The sequence below is a fragment of the Oncorhynchus kisutch genome, unplaced genomic scaffold (genome assembly GCF_002021735.2).
Source record: "Oncorhynchus kisutch isolate 150728-3 unplaced genomic scaffold, Okis_V2 scaffold943, whole genome shotgun sequence".
Classification (NCBI taxonomy): domain Eukaryota; kingdom Metazoa; phylum Chordata; class Actinopteri; order Salmoniformes; family Salmonidae; genus Oncorhynchus; species Oncorhynchus kisutch.
In genome coordinates, this window is record NW_022262888.1 from 58108 (window position 1) to 74910 (window position 16803).

Here is a 16803-nt window from a genome sequence, read left to right on the forward strand (position 1 = left end):
CTGGCTCCAGATCTATGTGATGTGTAAAACCTTTAGGACTGGCTCCAGATCTATGTGATGTGTAAAACCTTTAGGACTGGCTCCAGATCTATGTGATGTGTAAAACCTTTAGGACTGGCTCCAGATCTATGTGATGTGTAAAACCTTTAGGACTGGCTCCAGATCTATGTGATGTGTAAAACCTTTAGGACTGGCTCCAGATCTATGTGATGTGTAAAACCTTTAGGACTGGCTCCAGATCTATGTGATGTGTAAAACCTTTAGGACTGGCTCCAGATCTATGTGATGTGTAAAACCTTTAGGACTGGCTCCAGATCTATGTGATGTGTAAAACCTTTAGGACTGGCTCCAGATCTATGTGATGTGTAAAACCTTTAGGACTGGCTCCAGATCTATGTGATGTGTAAAACCTTTAGGACTGGCTCCAGATCTATGTGATGTGTAAAACCTTTAGGACTGGCTCCAGATCTATGTTTTATTTTTTTAAATTTTATTTATTTCACCTTTATTTAACCAGGTAGGCTAGTTGAGAACACCTTTATTTAACCAGGTAGGCTAGTTGAGAACACCTTTATTTAACCAGGTAGGCTAGTTGAGAACACCTTTATTTAACCAGGTAGGCTAGTTGAGAACACCTTTATTTAACCAGGTAGGCTAGTTGAGAACACCTTTATTTAACCAGGTAGGCTAGTTGAGAACACCTTTATTTAACCAGGTAGGCTAGTAGAGAACACCTTTATTTAACCAGGTAGGCAAGTTGAGAACACCTTTATTTAACCAGGTAGGCTAGTTGAGAACACCTTTATTTAACCAGGTAGGCTAGTTGAGAACACCTTTATTTAACCAGGTAGGCTAGTTGAGAACACCTTTATTTAACCAGGTAGGCAAGTTGAGAACAAGTTCTCATTTACAATTGCGACCTGGCCAAGATAAAGCAAAGCAGTTCGACAGATACAACGACACAGAGTTACACATGGAGTAAAACAAACATACAGTCAATAATACAGTAGAAACAAGTCTATATACAATGTGAGCAAATGAGGTGAGAAGGGAGGTAAAGGCCATGATGGCAAAGTAAATACAATATAGCAAGTAAAACACTGGAATGGTAGTTTTGCAATGGAAGAATGTGCAAAGTAGAAATAAAAATAATGGGGTGCAAAGGAGCAAAATAAATAAATAAATAAAAATTAAATACAGTTGGGAAAGAGGTAGTTGTTTGGGCTAAATTATAGGTGGGCTATGTACAGGTGCAGTAATCTGTGAGCTGCTCTGACAGTTGGTGCTTAAAGCTAGTGAGGGAGATAAGTGTTTCCAGTTTCAGAGATTTTTGTAGTTCGTTCCAGTCATTGGCAGCAGAGAACTGGAAGGAGAGGCGGCCAAAGAAAGAATTGGTTTTGGGGGTGACTAGAGAGATATACCTGCTGGAGCGTGTGCTACAGGTGGGAGATGCTATGGTGACCAGTGAGCTGAGATAAGGGGGGACTTTACCTAGCAGGGTCTTGTAGATGACATGGAGCCAGTGGGTTTGGCGACGAGTATGAAGCGAGGGCCAGCCAACGAGAGCGTACAGGTCGCAATGGTGGGTAGTATATGGGGCTTTGGTGATAAAACGGATTGCACTGTGATAGACTGCATCCAATTTGTTGAGTAGGGAGGCTATTTTGTAAATGACATCGCCAAAGTCGAGGATTGGTAGGATGGTCAGTTTTACAAGGGTATGTTTGGCAGCATGAGTGAAGGATGCTTTGTTGCGAAATAGGAAGCCAATTCTAGATTTAACTTTGGATTGGAGATGTTTGATATGGGTCTGGAAGGAGAGTTTACAGTCTAATCAGACACCTAAGTATTTGTAGTTGTCCACGTATTCTAAGTCAGAGCCGTCCAGAGTAGTGATGTTGGACAGGCGGGTAGGTGCAGGTAGCGATCGGTTGAAGAGCATGCATTTAGTTTTACTTGTATTTAAGAGCAATTGGAGACCACGGAAGGAGAGTTGTATGGCATTGAAGCTTGCCTGGAGGGTTGTTAACACAGTGTCCAAAGAAGGGCCGGAAGTATACAGAATGGTGTCGTCTGCGTAGAGGTGGATCAGGGACTCACCAGCAGCAAGAGCGACCTCATTGATGTATACAGAGAAGAGAGTCGGTCCAAGAATTGAACCCTGTGGCACCCCCATAGAGACTGCCAGAGGTCCGGACAGCAGACCCTACGATTTGACACACTGAACTCTATCAGAGAAGTAGTTGGTGAACCAGGCGAGGAAATCATTTGAGAAACCAAGGCTGTCGAGTCTGCCGATGAGGATATGGTGACTGACAGAGTCGAAAGCCTTGGCCAGATCAATGAATACGGCTGCACAGTAATGTTTCTTATCGATGGCGGTTAAGATATCGTTTAGGACCTTGAGCGTGGCTGAGGTGCACCCATGACCAGCTCTGAAACCAGATTGCATAGCAGAGAAGGTATGGTGAGATTCGAAATGGTCGGTAATCTGTTTGTTGACTTGGCTTTCGAAGACCTTAGAAAGGCACGGTAGGATAGATATAGGTCTGTAGCAGTTTGGGTCAAGAGTGTCCCCCCCTTTGAAGAGGGGGATGACCGCAGCTGCTTTCCAATCTTTGGGAATCTCAGACGACACGAAAGAGAGGTTGAACAGGCTAGTAATAGGGGTGGCAACAATTTCGGCAGATAATTTTAGAAAGAAAGGGTCCAGATTGTCTAGCCCGGCTGATTTGTAGGGGTCCAGATTTTGCAGCTCTTTCAGAACATCAGCTGAATGGATTTGGGAGAAGGAGAAATGGGGAAGGCTTGGGCGAGTTGCTGTTGGGGGTGCAGTGCTGTTGTCCGGGGTAGGAGTAGCCAGGTGGAAAGCATGGCCAGCCGTAGAAAAATGCTTATTGAAATTCTCAATTATGGTGGATTTATCAGTGGTGACAGTGTTTCCTATCTTCAGTGCAGTGGGCAGCTGGGAGGAGTCTCCATGGACTTTACAGTGTCCCAGAACTTTTTTGAGTTAGTGTTGCAGGAAGCAAATTTCTGCTTGAAAAAGCTAGCCTTGGCTTTTCTAACTGCCTGTGTATAATGGTTTCTAGCTTCCCTGTGTGTGATGTGTAAAACCTTTAGGACTGGCTCCAGATCTGTAAAGTGTAGTCAACTCAGGGAGAACTATACAGTGGATCTGTATTCCAGTAAACTAAAATCACAGGTGGCCCCTTTCCTGAGCCCTGCCATAGAGGAAGGCAGAGTCTATTAGTATCAGGCATCCTCTCTCCTGAGCCCTGCCATAGAAGGCAGAGTCTATAGTATCAGGCATCCTCTCTCCTGAGCCCTGCCATAGAGGAAGGCAGAGTCTATAGTATCAGGCATCCTCTCTCCTGAGCCCTGCCATAGAAGGCAGAGTCTATAGTATCAGGCATCCTCTCACCTGAGCCCTGCCATAGAAGAAGGCAGAGTCTATAGTATCAGGCATCCTCTCTCCTGAGCCCTGCCATAGAAGGCAGAGTCTATAGTATCAGGCATCCTCTCACCTGAGCCCTGCCATAGAAGAAGGCAGAGTCTACAGTATCAGGCATCCTCTCTCCTGAGCCCTGCCATAGAAGAAGGCAGAGTCTACAGTATCAGGCATCCTCTCACCTGAGCCCTGCCATAGAAGAAGGCAGAGTCTACAGTATCAGGCATCCTCTCTCCTGAGCCCTGCCATAGAAGAAGGCAGAGTCTACAGTATCAGGCATCCTCTCTCCTGAGCCCTGCCATAGAAGAAGGCAGAGTCTACAGTATCAGGCATCCTCTCTCCTGAGCCCTGCCATAGAAGAAGGCAGAGTCTACAGTATCAGGCATCCTCTCACCTGAGCCCTGCCATAGAAGAAGGCAGAGTCTACAGTATCAGGCATCCTCTCACCTGAGCCCTGCCATAGAAGAAGGCAGAGTCTACAGTATCAGGCATCCTCTCTCCTGAGCCCTGCCATAGAAGAAGGCAGAGTCTACAGTATCAGGCATCCTCTCTCCTGAGCCCTGCCATAGAAGAAGGCAGAGTCTACAGTATCAGGCATCCTCTCTCCTGAGCCCTGCCATAGAAGAAGGCAGAGTCTACAGTATCAGGCATCCTCTCTCCTGAGCCCTGCCATAGAAGAAGGCAGAGTCTACAGTATCAGGCATCCTCTCTCCTGAGCCCTGCCATAGAAGAAGGCAGAGTCTACAGTATCAGGCATCCTCTCTCCTGAGCCCTGCCATAGAAGAAGGCAGAGTCTACAGTATCAGGCATCCTCTCACCTGAGCCCTGCCATAGAAGAATGCAGAGTCTTCAGTATCAGGCATCCTCTCACCTGAGCCCTGCCATAGAAGAAGGCAGAGTCTACAGTATCAGGCATCCTCTCTCCTGAGCCCTGCCATAGAAGAAGGCAGAGTCTACAGTATCAGGCATCCTCTCTCCTGAGCCCTGCCATAGAAGAAGGCAGAGTCTACAGTATCAGGCATCCTCTCTCCTGAGCCCTGCCATAGAAGAAGGCAGAGTCTACAGTATCAGGCATCCTCTCACCTGAGCCCTGCCATAGAAGAAGGCAGAGTCTACAGTATCAGGCATCCTCTCACCTGAGCCCTGCCATAGAGGAAGGCAGAGTCTACAGTATCAGGCATCCTCTCTCCTGAGCCCTGCCATAGAAGAAGGCAGAGTCTACAGTATCAGGCATCCTCTCTCCTGAGCCCTGCCATAGAAGAAGGCAGAGTCTACAGTATCAGGCATCCTCTCACCTGAGCCCTGCCATAGAAGAAGGCAGAGTCTACAGTATCAGGCATCCTCTCACCTGAGCCCTGCCATAGAAGAAGGCAGAGTCTACAGTATCAGGCATCCTCTCTCCTGAGCCCTGTCATAGAAGAAGGCAGAGTCTACAGTATCAGGCATCCTCTCACCTGAGCCCTGCCATAGAAGAAGGCAGAGTCTATAGTATCAGGCATCCTCTCACCTGAGCCCTGCCATAGAAGAAGGCAGAGTCTACAGTATCAGGCATCCTCTCTCCTGCCAGGAGCAGACCTCCAAGGATGAGGAACGGTATGCTGTGGAAGAGAACAACACTGTAAGGTTAGGTTTGAGGAACACAAACATACAATACACTGTTTCACACACACACACACACACACACGACGTACCCCCAGCCAAAGACCATGAAGACCCAAGGTGGAATCCTCAGAAAATTGTCCTTCTTGGTCAGAACCAAACAGAGAGGAATGAGACCTATAGTCAGACCCAGACAGAACCAAATAGAGAGGAATGAGACCTATAGTCAGACCCAGACAGAACCAAATAGAGAGGAATGAGAACTATAGTCAGACCCAGACAGAACCAACTCAGGGTTATTCCACAGACACATACTGTACATACCAGTCCAGACACACGGTACATACCAGTCCAGACACACGGTACATACCAGTCCAGACACACGGTACATACCAGTCCAGACACACGGTACATACCAGTCCAGACACACGGTACATACCAGTCCAGACACGCGGTACATACCAGTCCAGACACGCGGTACATACCAGTCCAGACACACGGTACATACCAGTCCAGACACACGGTACATACCAGTCCAGACACACGGTACATACCAGTCCAGACACACGGTACATACCAGTCCAGACACACGGCACATACCAGTCCAGACACACGGTACATACCAGTCCAGACACACGGTACATACCAGTCCAGACACACGGTACATACCAGTCCAGACACACGGTACATACCAGTCCAGACACACGGTACATACCAGTCCAGACACACGGTACATACCAGATACAGTACAACATACCAGTCCAGACACACGGCACATACCAGTCCAGACACACGGTACATACCAGTCCAGACACACGGCACATACCAGTCCAGACACACGGTACATACCAGTCCAGACACACGGCACATACCAGATACAGTACAACATACCAGTCCAGACTCACACGCGGTACATACAAGTCCAGACACGCACGCGGTACATACCAGTCCAGACACGCACACGGTACATACAAGTCCAGACACACGGTACATAACAGTCCAGACACGCGGCACATACCAGTCCAGACACACATGCGGTACATACCAGTCCAGACACACACGCGGTACATACCAGCCCAGACTCACGCGCGGTACATACAAGTCCAGACACGCGGCACATACAAGTCCAGACACACACGGTACATACCAGTCCAGACACACACGCGGTACATACCAGTCCAGACTCACACGCGGTACATACAAGTCCAGACTCACACGCGGTACATACAAGTCCAGACACACGGTACATAACAGTCCAGACACGCTGCACATACCAGTCCAGACACACACACGGTACATACCAGTCCAGACACACACGCGGTACATACCAGCCCAGACTCACACACGGTACATACAAGTCCAGAGACACGGTACATACCAGATACAGTACAACATACCAGTCCAGACACACACGCGGTACATACCAGTCCAGACACACGGTACATACCAGTCCAGACACGCACGCGATACATACAAGTCCAGACACACAAACGGTACATACCAGCCCAGACTCGCACGTGGTACATACAAGTCGAGAGATGCGGTACATACCAGTCCAGACACACACACGGTACATACAAGTCCAAACTCACACGCGGTACATACCAGCCCAGACTCGCACGCGGTACATACAAGTCCAAACACACGGCACATACCAGTCCATACACACAATACATACCAGTCCAGACATGCACGCGGCACATACAAGTCCAGACACACGGTACATACAAGTCCAGACACGCGGCACATACCAGTCCAGACACGCACGTGGTACATACCAGCCCAGACTCGCACGTGGTACATACCAGCCCAGACTCACACACGGTACATACAAGTCCAGACACACGGTACATACCAGATACAGTACAACATACCAGTCCAGACACACACACGGTACATACAAGTCCAGACTCGCACGTGGTACATACAAGTCCAGACACACGGTACATAACAGCCCAGACACGTGGCACATACCAGATACAGTACGGCACATAGTACACAGTACGGCACACGGCACATACCAGTCAAGACACACACGGTACATACCAGTCCAGACACACACGCGGTACATACCAGCCCAGACTCGCACGCGGTACGTACAAGTCCAGAGACGCGGTACATACCAGTCCAGACACACACGCGGTACATACCAGTCCAGACTCACACGCGGTACATACCAGTCCAGACACACATGCGGTACATACCAGTCCAGACACACATGCGGTACATACCGGACTAGACACACGGCACATACCGGCCCAGACACACGGCACATACCGGCCCAGACACACGGTACATACCGGTCCAGACACACGGTACATACCGGTCCAGACACACGGTACATACCGGTCCAGACGCACTGTACATACCGGTCCAGACACACACGGTACATACCGGTCCAGACACACACGGTACATACCGGTCCAGACACACACGGTACATACCGGTCCAGACACACACGGTACATACCGGTCCAGACACACACGGTACATACCGGTCCAGACACACACGGTACATACCGGTCCAGACACACACGGTACATACCAGCCCAGACACACACGGTACATACCAGTCCAGACACACACGGTACATACCAGTCCAGACACGCATGGTACATACCAGTCCAGACACATACGGTACATACCAGTCCAGACACATGGTACATACCAGTCCAGACACATACTGTACATACCAGTCCAGACACGCATGGTACATACCAGTCCAGACACATGGTACATACCAGTCCAGACACATGGTACATACCAGTCCAGACACATGGTACATACCAGTCCAGACATATGTGCTGTAGAGTGACCCATAGAGCAGTGTGAATGTCAACACCTGTCCCAAGATGTCCTCCTGCTTCACTACGAAGTTCCACAGGATCATACCGACACACACTAGGAACTACAGGGACAAGGAGAGACACATTACTATATATCAAGTTCCACAGGATCATACCGACACACACTAGGAACTACAGGGACAAGGAGAGACACATTACTATATATCACTTGTGTACAGTTGAATTCGGAAGTTTACATACATTTAAAAACGTCGTTTCACAATTCCTGACATTTAATCCTAGTATAAAACTCCCTGTCTAAGGTCAGTTAGGATCACCACTTTATTGTAAGAATGTAGAATGTCAGAATAATAGTAAAGAGAATGATTTATTTCAGTTTTTATTTCTTTCACATCCCCAGTGGGTCAGAAGTTTACATACAATCAATTAGTATTTGGTAGCATTGCCTTTAAATTGTTTAACTTGCGTCAAATGTTTCGAGTAGGATTGAGGTCAGGGCTTTGTGATGGCAACTCCAATCCCTCGACTTTGTTGTCCTTAAGCCATTTTGCCACAACTTTGGAAGTACGCTTGGGGTCATTGCCCATTTGGGAGACCCATTTGCGACCAAGCTTTAACTTCTGATGTCTTGAGATATTGCTTCAATATATCCACATAATTGTTTTTCCTCATGATGCCATCTATTTAGTGAAGTGCACCAGTCCCTCCTGCAGCAAAGCACCCCCACAACATGATGATGCCACCCCCGTGATTCACGGTTGGGATGGTGTTCTTCAGCATGCAAGCATCCCCCCTTTTCCTCCAAACATAACGATGGTCATTATGGCCAAACAGTTCTATTTTTGTTTCATCAGACCAGAGGACATTTCTTCAAAAAGTACGATCTTTGTCCCCATGTGAAGTTGCAAACCGTAGTCTGGCTTTTTTATGGCCGTTTTGGAGCAGTGGCTTCTTCCTTGCTGAGCGGCCTTTCAGGTTATGTCGATATAGGACTTGTTTTACTGTGGATATAGATACATTTGTACTTGTTTCCTGAAGGTGGCACCTTCAGGTTTTTGGAAATGGCTCCCATAATGAGCCAGACATGTGGAGGTCTACAATTGTTTTTCTGAGGTCTTGGCTGATTTTTTAAACATTTTCCCATGATGTCAAGCAAAGAGACACTGAGTTTGAAGGTAGGCCTTGACATACATCTACAGGTAAACCTCCAATTGACTCAAATTATGTCAATTAGCCTATCAGAAGCTTCTAAAGTCATGACAATTTTCAGGAATTTTCCAAGCTGTTTAAAGGCACAGTCAACTTAGTGTATATAAACTTCTGACCCACTGGAATTGTGATACAGTGAATTATAAGTGAAATAATCTGTCTGTAAACAATTGTTGGAAAAATTACTTGTGTCATGCACAAAGTAGATGTCCTAACCGACTTGCCAAAACTATAGTTTGTTAACAAGAAATTTGTGGTTGAAAAACGAGTTAATGACTCTAACCTAAGTGTATGTAAACTTCCGACTTCAACTGTATAGAATATAGAAAACATTATGTACAGTGCCTTCGTAAAGTATTCAGACCCCTTAACCTTTTCCACATTTTGTTAAGTTAGACTTATTCTAAAATGCATTCAATTCCATTTTTTCCTAATATATCGACACACAATAGCCCATAATGATAAAGTGAAAAACAGGTTTTTAGAAATGTTTGCAAATGTATTACCTTATTTACATAAGTATTCAGACCCTTTGCTATGAGAAGCTAAATTGAGCTTAGGTGCATCTTGTTTCCATTGATCATCCTTGAGATGTTTCTACAACTTGATTGGAGTCCACCTGTGGTAAATTCAATTGATTTGACATGATTTGGAAAGGCACACACCTGTCTATATAAAGTCCCACAGATGACAGTGCATGTCAAAGCAAAAACCAAGCCTTGAGGTCAAAGGACTTATCAATGGAGCTCAGATAGGATTGTGTCGAGGCACAGATCTGGGGAAGGGTACCAAAACATGTCTGCAGCATTGAAGGGCCCTAAGAACACAGTGGCCTCCATCATTCTTAAATGGAAGAAGTTTGGAACCACCAAGACTCTTCCTAGAGCTGGCTGCTCAGTCAAACTAAGCAATCGGGGGAGAAGGGCCTTGGTCAGAAAGGTGACCAAGAACCCGAAGGTCACTATGACAGAGCTCCAGAGTTCCTCTGTGGAGGTGGGAGAACCTTCCAGAAGGACAACCATCTCTGCAACACTCCACCAATCAGGCCTTTATGGTAGAGTGGCCAGACAGAAGCCACTTCTCAGTAAAAGGCACATGACAGCTCGCTTGGAGTTTGTCAAAAGGCACCTAAAGATTCTCAGACCATGAGAAACAAGATTCTCTGGTCTAATGAAACCAGATTGAACACTTTGGCCTGAATGTCAAGCATCACCTCTGGAGGAAACCTGGCACCATCCCTACGGTGAAGCATGGTGGTGGTGGCATCACATCTGGAGGAAACCTGGCACCATCCCTACGGTGAAGCGTGGTGGTGGTAGTATCATGTCTGGAGGAAACCTGGCACCATCCCTACGGTGAAGCGTGGTGGTGGTAGTATCATGTCTGGAGGAAACCTGGCACCATCCCTACGGTGAAGCGTGGTGGTGGTAGTATCATGTCTGGAGGAAACCTGGCACCATCCCTACGGTGAAGCGTGGTGGTGGTAGTATCATGTCTGGAGGAAACCTGGCACCATCCCTACAGTGAAGCGTGGTGGTGGTAGTATCATGTCTGGAGGAAACCTGGCACCATCCCTACGGTGAAGCGTGGTGGTGGTAGTATCATGTCTGGAGGAAACCTGGCACCATCCCTACGGTGAAGCGTGGTGGTGGTAGCATCATGTCTGGAGGAAACCTGGCACCATCCCTACGGTGAAGAGTGGTGGTGGTAGCATCATGCTGTGGGGATGTTTTTCAGTGGCAGCGGCTGAGAGACTAGTCAGGATCGAAGGAAAGATGAACGGAGCAAAGCACAGAGAGATCCTTAATGAAAACCTGCTCCAGAGCGCTCAGGACCTCAGACTGGGGGCGAAGGTTCACCTTCCAATAGGACAACGACCCTAAGCACACAGACAAGACAATGCAATAGTGGCTTCGGGACAAGTCTCTGAGATGTCCTTGAGTAGCCCAGCCAGAGCCCGGACTTGAACCCGATCTAACATCTCTGGGGAATCCTGAAAATAGCTGTGGTGCGATGCTCCCCATCCAACCTGACAGAGCTTGAGAGGATCTGCAGGGAAGAATGGGAGAAACTCCCCAAATACAGGTGTGCCATGTTTGTAGCGTCATACCCAGAAGACTCAAGGCTGTAATCGCTGCCAACGGTGCTTCAACTAAGAACTGAATAAAGAGTCTGAATACTTATGGAAATGTGATATTTGCATTTGAGCTTTTTTTTTCTAAAAACGTCTTCTTTTCTAAACAGTTTTTGCTTTGTCATTATGGGGTATTGTGTGTAGATTGATGAGGCAAAAACATTTTTCATCCATTTTAGAATAAGGTTGTAATGTAACAAAATGTGGAACAAGTCAAGGGGTCTGAATACTTTCAGAATGTCCTGTATATGAAGGACATATGTAATAACCCTTTAGAATGTACTGTATATGAAATAACCCTTTCAGAATGTCCTGTATATGAAGGACATATGTAATAACCCTTTCAGAATGTCCTGTATATGAAGGACATATGTAATAACCCTTTCAGAATGTCCTGTATATGAAGGATATATGTAATAACCCTTTCAGAATGTACTGTATATGAAGGATATATATGTAATAACCTGTGCCAGGAAGAGGTTCATAGAAAACATGTGTGGGAGCCTCTTGAACTTCTTACTGAGGAGAATGACAGCGATGGTCCACACCTACAAACACAAACACAATGTGTTTCAGTGTATCCAGTGTTTAAATACAGCTTGAACCCACTCAACTCAGTCAAAAGTCTTTGCAGAGTAGATTAGAATTTTAAAAAGCCATTGGTATGAATTCTCTATCATTAAAGCTGCATTCTACACCATGGATACAGCAAGCCCTGATCAACACCATGGATACAGCAAGCCCTGATCAACACCATGGATACAGCAAGCCCTGATCAACACCATGGATACAGCAAGCCCTGATCAACACCATGGATACAGCAAGCCCTGATCAACACCATGGATACAGCAAGCCCTGATCAACACCGTGGATACAGCAAGCCCTGATCAACACCGTGGATACAGCAAGCCCTGATCAACACCGTGGATACAGCAAGCCCTGATCAACACCGTGGATACAGCAAGCCCTGATCTACACCGTGGATACAGCAAGCCCTGATAAACACCGTGGATACAGCAAGCCCTGATAAACACCGTGGATACAGCAAGCCCTGATAAACACCGTGGATACAGCAAGCCCTGATCAACACCATGGATACAGTAAGCCCTGATCAACACCATGGATACAGCAAGCCCTGATCAACACCATGGATACAGCAAGCCCTGATCAACACCATGGATACAGCAAGCCCTGATCAACACCATGGATACAGCAAGCCCTGATCAACACCATGGATACAGCAAGCCCTGATCAACACCATGGATACAGCAAGCCCTGATCAACACCATGGATACAGCAAGCCCTGATCAACACCATGGATACAGCAAGCCCTGACCAACACCATGGATACAGTAAGCCCTGATAAACACCATGGATACAGCAAGCCCTGATAAACACCATGGATACAGCAAGCCCTGATAAACACCATGGATACAGCAAGCCCTGATCAACACCATGGATACAGCAAGCCCTGACCAACACCATGGATACAGCAAGCCCTGACCAACACCATGGATACAGCAAGCCCTGATAAACACCATGGATACAGCAAGCCCTGATAAACACCATGGATACAGCAAGCCCTGATAAACACCATGGATACAGCAAGCCCTGATAAACACCATGGATACAGCAAGCCCTGATAAACACCATGGATACAGCAAGCCCTGATAAACACCATGGATACAGCAAGCCCTGATAAACACCATGGATACAGCAAGCCCTGATAAACACCATGGATACAGCAAGCCCTGATCAACACCATGGATACAGCAAGCCCTGATCAACACCATGGATACAGCAAGCCCTGATCAACACCATGGATACAGCAAGCCCTGATCTACACCATGGATACAGCAAGCCCTGATCTACACCATGGATACAGCAAGCCCTGATAAACACCATGGATACAGCAAGCCCTGATAAACACCATGGATACAGTAAGCCCTGATCAACACCATGGATACAGCAAGCCCTGATCAACACCATGGATACAGCAAGCCCTGATCAACACCATGGATACAGCAAGCCCTGATCAACACCATGGATACAGCAAGCCCTGATCAACACCATGGATACAGCAAGCCCTGATCAACACCATGGATACAGCAAGCCCTGATCAACACCATGGATACAGCAAGCCCTGATCAACACCATGGATACAGCAAGCCCTGATCAACACCATGGATACAGCAAGCCCTGATCAACACCATGGATACAGCAAGCCCTGATCAACACCATGGATACAGCAAGCCCTGATCAACACCATGGATACAGCAAGCCCTGATCAACACCATGGATACAGCAAGCCCTGATCAACACCATGGATACAGCAAGCCCTGATCTACACCATGGATACAGCAAGCCCTGATAAACACCATGGATACAGCAAGCCCTGATAAACACCATGGATACAGCAAGCCCTGATCAACACCGTGGATACAGCAAGCCCTGATCAACACCATGGATACAGTAAGCCCTGATCAACACCATGGATACAGTAAGCCCTGATCAACACCATGGATACAGCAAGCCCTGATCAACACCATGGATACAGCAAGCCCTGATCAACACCATGGATACAGCAAGCCCTGATCAACACCATGGATACAGCAAGCCCTGATCAACACCATGGATACAGCAAGCCCTGATCAACACCATGGATACAGCAAGCCCTGATCAACACCATGGATACAGCAAGCCCTGATCAACACCATGGATACAGCAAGCCCTGACCAACACCATGGATACAGCAAGCCCTGATGAACACCATGGATACAGCAAGCCCTGATAAACACCATGGAGTCAGCAAGCCCTGATCAACACCATGGATACGGCAAGCCCTGATCAACACCATGGAGTCAGTAAGCCCTGATAAACACCATGGAGTCAGCAAGCCCTGATCAACACCATGGATACAGCAAGCCCTGATCAACACCATGGATACAGTAAGCCCTGATCAACACCATGGATACAGTAAGCCCTGATCAACACCATGGATACAGTAAGCCCTGATCAACACCATGGATACAGTAAGCCCTGATGAACACCATGGATACAGTAAGCCCTGATGAACACCATGGAGTCAGTAAGCCCTGACCAACACCATGGAGTCAGTAAGCCCTGACCAACACCATGGATACAGTAAGCCCTGATCAACACCATGGATACAGTAAGCCCTGATCAACACCATGGATACAGTAAGCCCTGATCAACACCATGGATACAGTAAGCCCTGATGAACACCATGGAGTCAGTAAGCCCTGACCAACACCATGGAGTCAGTAAGCCCTGATCAACACCATGGATACAGCAAGCCCTGATGAACACCATGGATACAGTAAGCCCTGATGAACACCATGGATACAGCAAGCCCTGATCAACACCATGGATACAGCAAGCCCTGATCAACACCATGGATACAGCAAGCCCTGATCAACACCATGGAGTCAGCAAGCCCTGATCAACACCATGGATACAGCAAGCCCTGATGAACACCATGGATACAGTAAGCCCTGATGAACACCATGGATACAGTAAGCCCTGATGAACACCATGGATACAGCAAGCCCTGATGAACACCATGGATACAGTAAGCCCTGATGAACACCATGGATACAGCAAGCCCTGATGAACACCATGGATACAGCAAGCCCTGATCAACACCATGGATACAGCAAGCCCTGATGAACACCATGGAGTCAGTAAGCCCTGACCAACCCCTTGCTTCAATCAGCTAAAGTCAGACAGGACCACACATGGAGGACAACCAAGCCTATTGAAAAGAGTGTCAAAGTCTGCCTTCTTCATTGGCCTTTCATGTAGAGAGAGCGAGAGAGATAGACAGACAGAGAGAGACAGCGAGAGAGAAACAGAGAGAGACAGCGAGAGAGAAACAGAGAGAGACAGCGAGAGAGAAACAGAGAGAGACAGATAAGAACAGAAATAGAGAGAGAGAAACAGAGAGAGAGAAACAGAGACAGACAGACAGAGAGAAACAGAGAGAGACAGAGAGAGAGAGAAAGAGAGAGACAGAGAGACAGAAACAGAGAGAGAAACAGAGAGAGACAGACAGAGAGAAACAGAGAGAGAGAAACAGATAAGAACAGAAATAGAGAGAGAGAAACAGAGAGAGACAGAGAGAGAGAGAAACAGAGAGAGACAGACAGAGAGAAACAGAGAGAGACAGATAAGAACAGAAATAGAGAGAACCCTCACCAGTGCGACCAGGCTGACGATGCTGATGTTGAAGCTGACATTCTGCAGCTCAGTGACCAGTGGCTTGGGGTTCATCAGGGGGATGGTCAGGAGCCAGGCTGACACGTACATGATGGGGGCAGACAGGAACGTGCTGATCACCATCCCTGACGTCACCTACAGGAGGACAGACAGAGAGGTAGAGAGAGACATGTGTAAATACAAGCCTTGGCTGTCTAGAAAGGTGGCTATTAGCTAAGAAATTAAATATGAATTGATAATGTAATACTCGCCACTTCCAGCTCCATGTTGTACTGTGATGTGTGTGTGTGTGTGTTACCAACTCACCACTTCCAGCCCCATGTTGTACTGTGATGTGTGTGTGTGTGTGTATGTGTGTGACCAACTCACCACGTCCAGCTCCATGTTGTTCTGTGATGTGTGTGTGTGTGTGTGTGTTACCAACTCACCACTTCCAGCCCCATGTTGTACTGTGATGTGTGTGTGTGTGTGTTACCAACTCACCACGTCCAGCTCCATGTTGTACTGTGATGTGTGTGTGTGTGTGTGTATGTGTGTGACCAACTCACCACGTCCAGCTCCATGTTGTACTCTGATATGTGTGTGTGTGTGTGTGTGTGTGTTACCAACTCACCACGTCCAGCTCCATGTTGTACTGTGGTGTGTGTGTGTGTGGTACCAACTCACCACATCCAGCTCCATGTTGTACTGTGGTGTGTGTGTGTGTGGTACCAACTCACCACGTCCAGCTCCATGTTGTACTGTGATGTGTGTGTGTGTGGTACCAACTCACCACGTCCAGCTCCATGTTGTACTGTGGTGTGTGTGTGTGTGGTACCAACTCACCACGTCCAGCTCCATGTTGTACTGTGGTGTGTGTGTGTGTGTGGTACCAACTCACCACGTACAGCTCCATGTTGTACTGTGGTGTGTGTGTGTGTGGTACCAACTCACCACGTCCAGCTCCATGTTGTACTGTGGTGTGTGTGTGTGTGGTACCAACTCACCACGTCCAGCTCCATGTTGTACTGTGGTGTGTGTGTGTGTGTGTGTGGTACCAACTCACCACGTCCAGCTCCATGTTGTACTGTGATGTGTGTGTGTGTGTGTGGTACCAACTCACCACGTCCAGCTCCATGTTGTACTGTGATGTGTGTGTGTGTGTGTGTGGTACCAACTCACCACGTCCAGCTCCATGTTGTACTGTGGTGTGTGTGTGTGTGTGTGTGTGTGTGTGTTACCAACTCATCACTTCCAGCCCCATGTTGTACTGTGGTGTGTGTGTGTGTGTGTGTGTGTGTGTGTGTGTGTGTGTGTGTGTGTGTGTGTGTGTGTGTGTGTATGTGTGTGACCAACTCACCACGTCCAGCTCCATGTTGTTCTGTG

The 16803-nt window shown here is 47.4% G+C and overlaps 1 protein-coding gene across 3 annotated transcripts in view; it reads right to left on the reverse strand.

The window, feature by feature from the left end:
* The window catches only part of LOC109885548 (integral membrane protein GPR155), a 30199-nt gene that overhangs the window by 4429 nt on the left and 8967 nt on the right, over window positions 1–16803 (reverse strand). For all 3 annotated transcript variants that reach the window (XM_031817146.1, XM_031817147.1, XM_031817148.1), the window contains 5 exons: window positions 15418–15573; window positions 11664–11747; window positions 7837–7957; window positions 5143–5227; window positions 4959–5049 (listed from right to left, as the gene is read on the reverse strand). In XM_031817146.1, the coding sequence (XP_031673006.1) occupies window positions 4959–5049; window positions 5143–5227; window positions 7837–7957; window positions 11664–11747; window positions 15418–15573 (537 nt within the window). The remainder of the gene's footprint in view (window positions 1–4958; window positions 5050–5142; window positions 5228–7836; window positions 7958–11663; window positions 11748–15417; window positions 15574–16803) is intronic.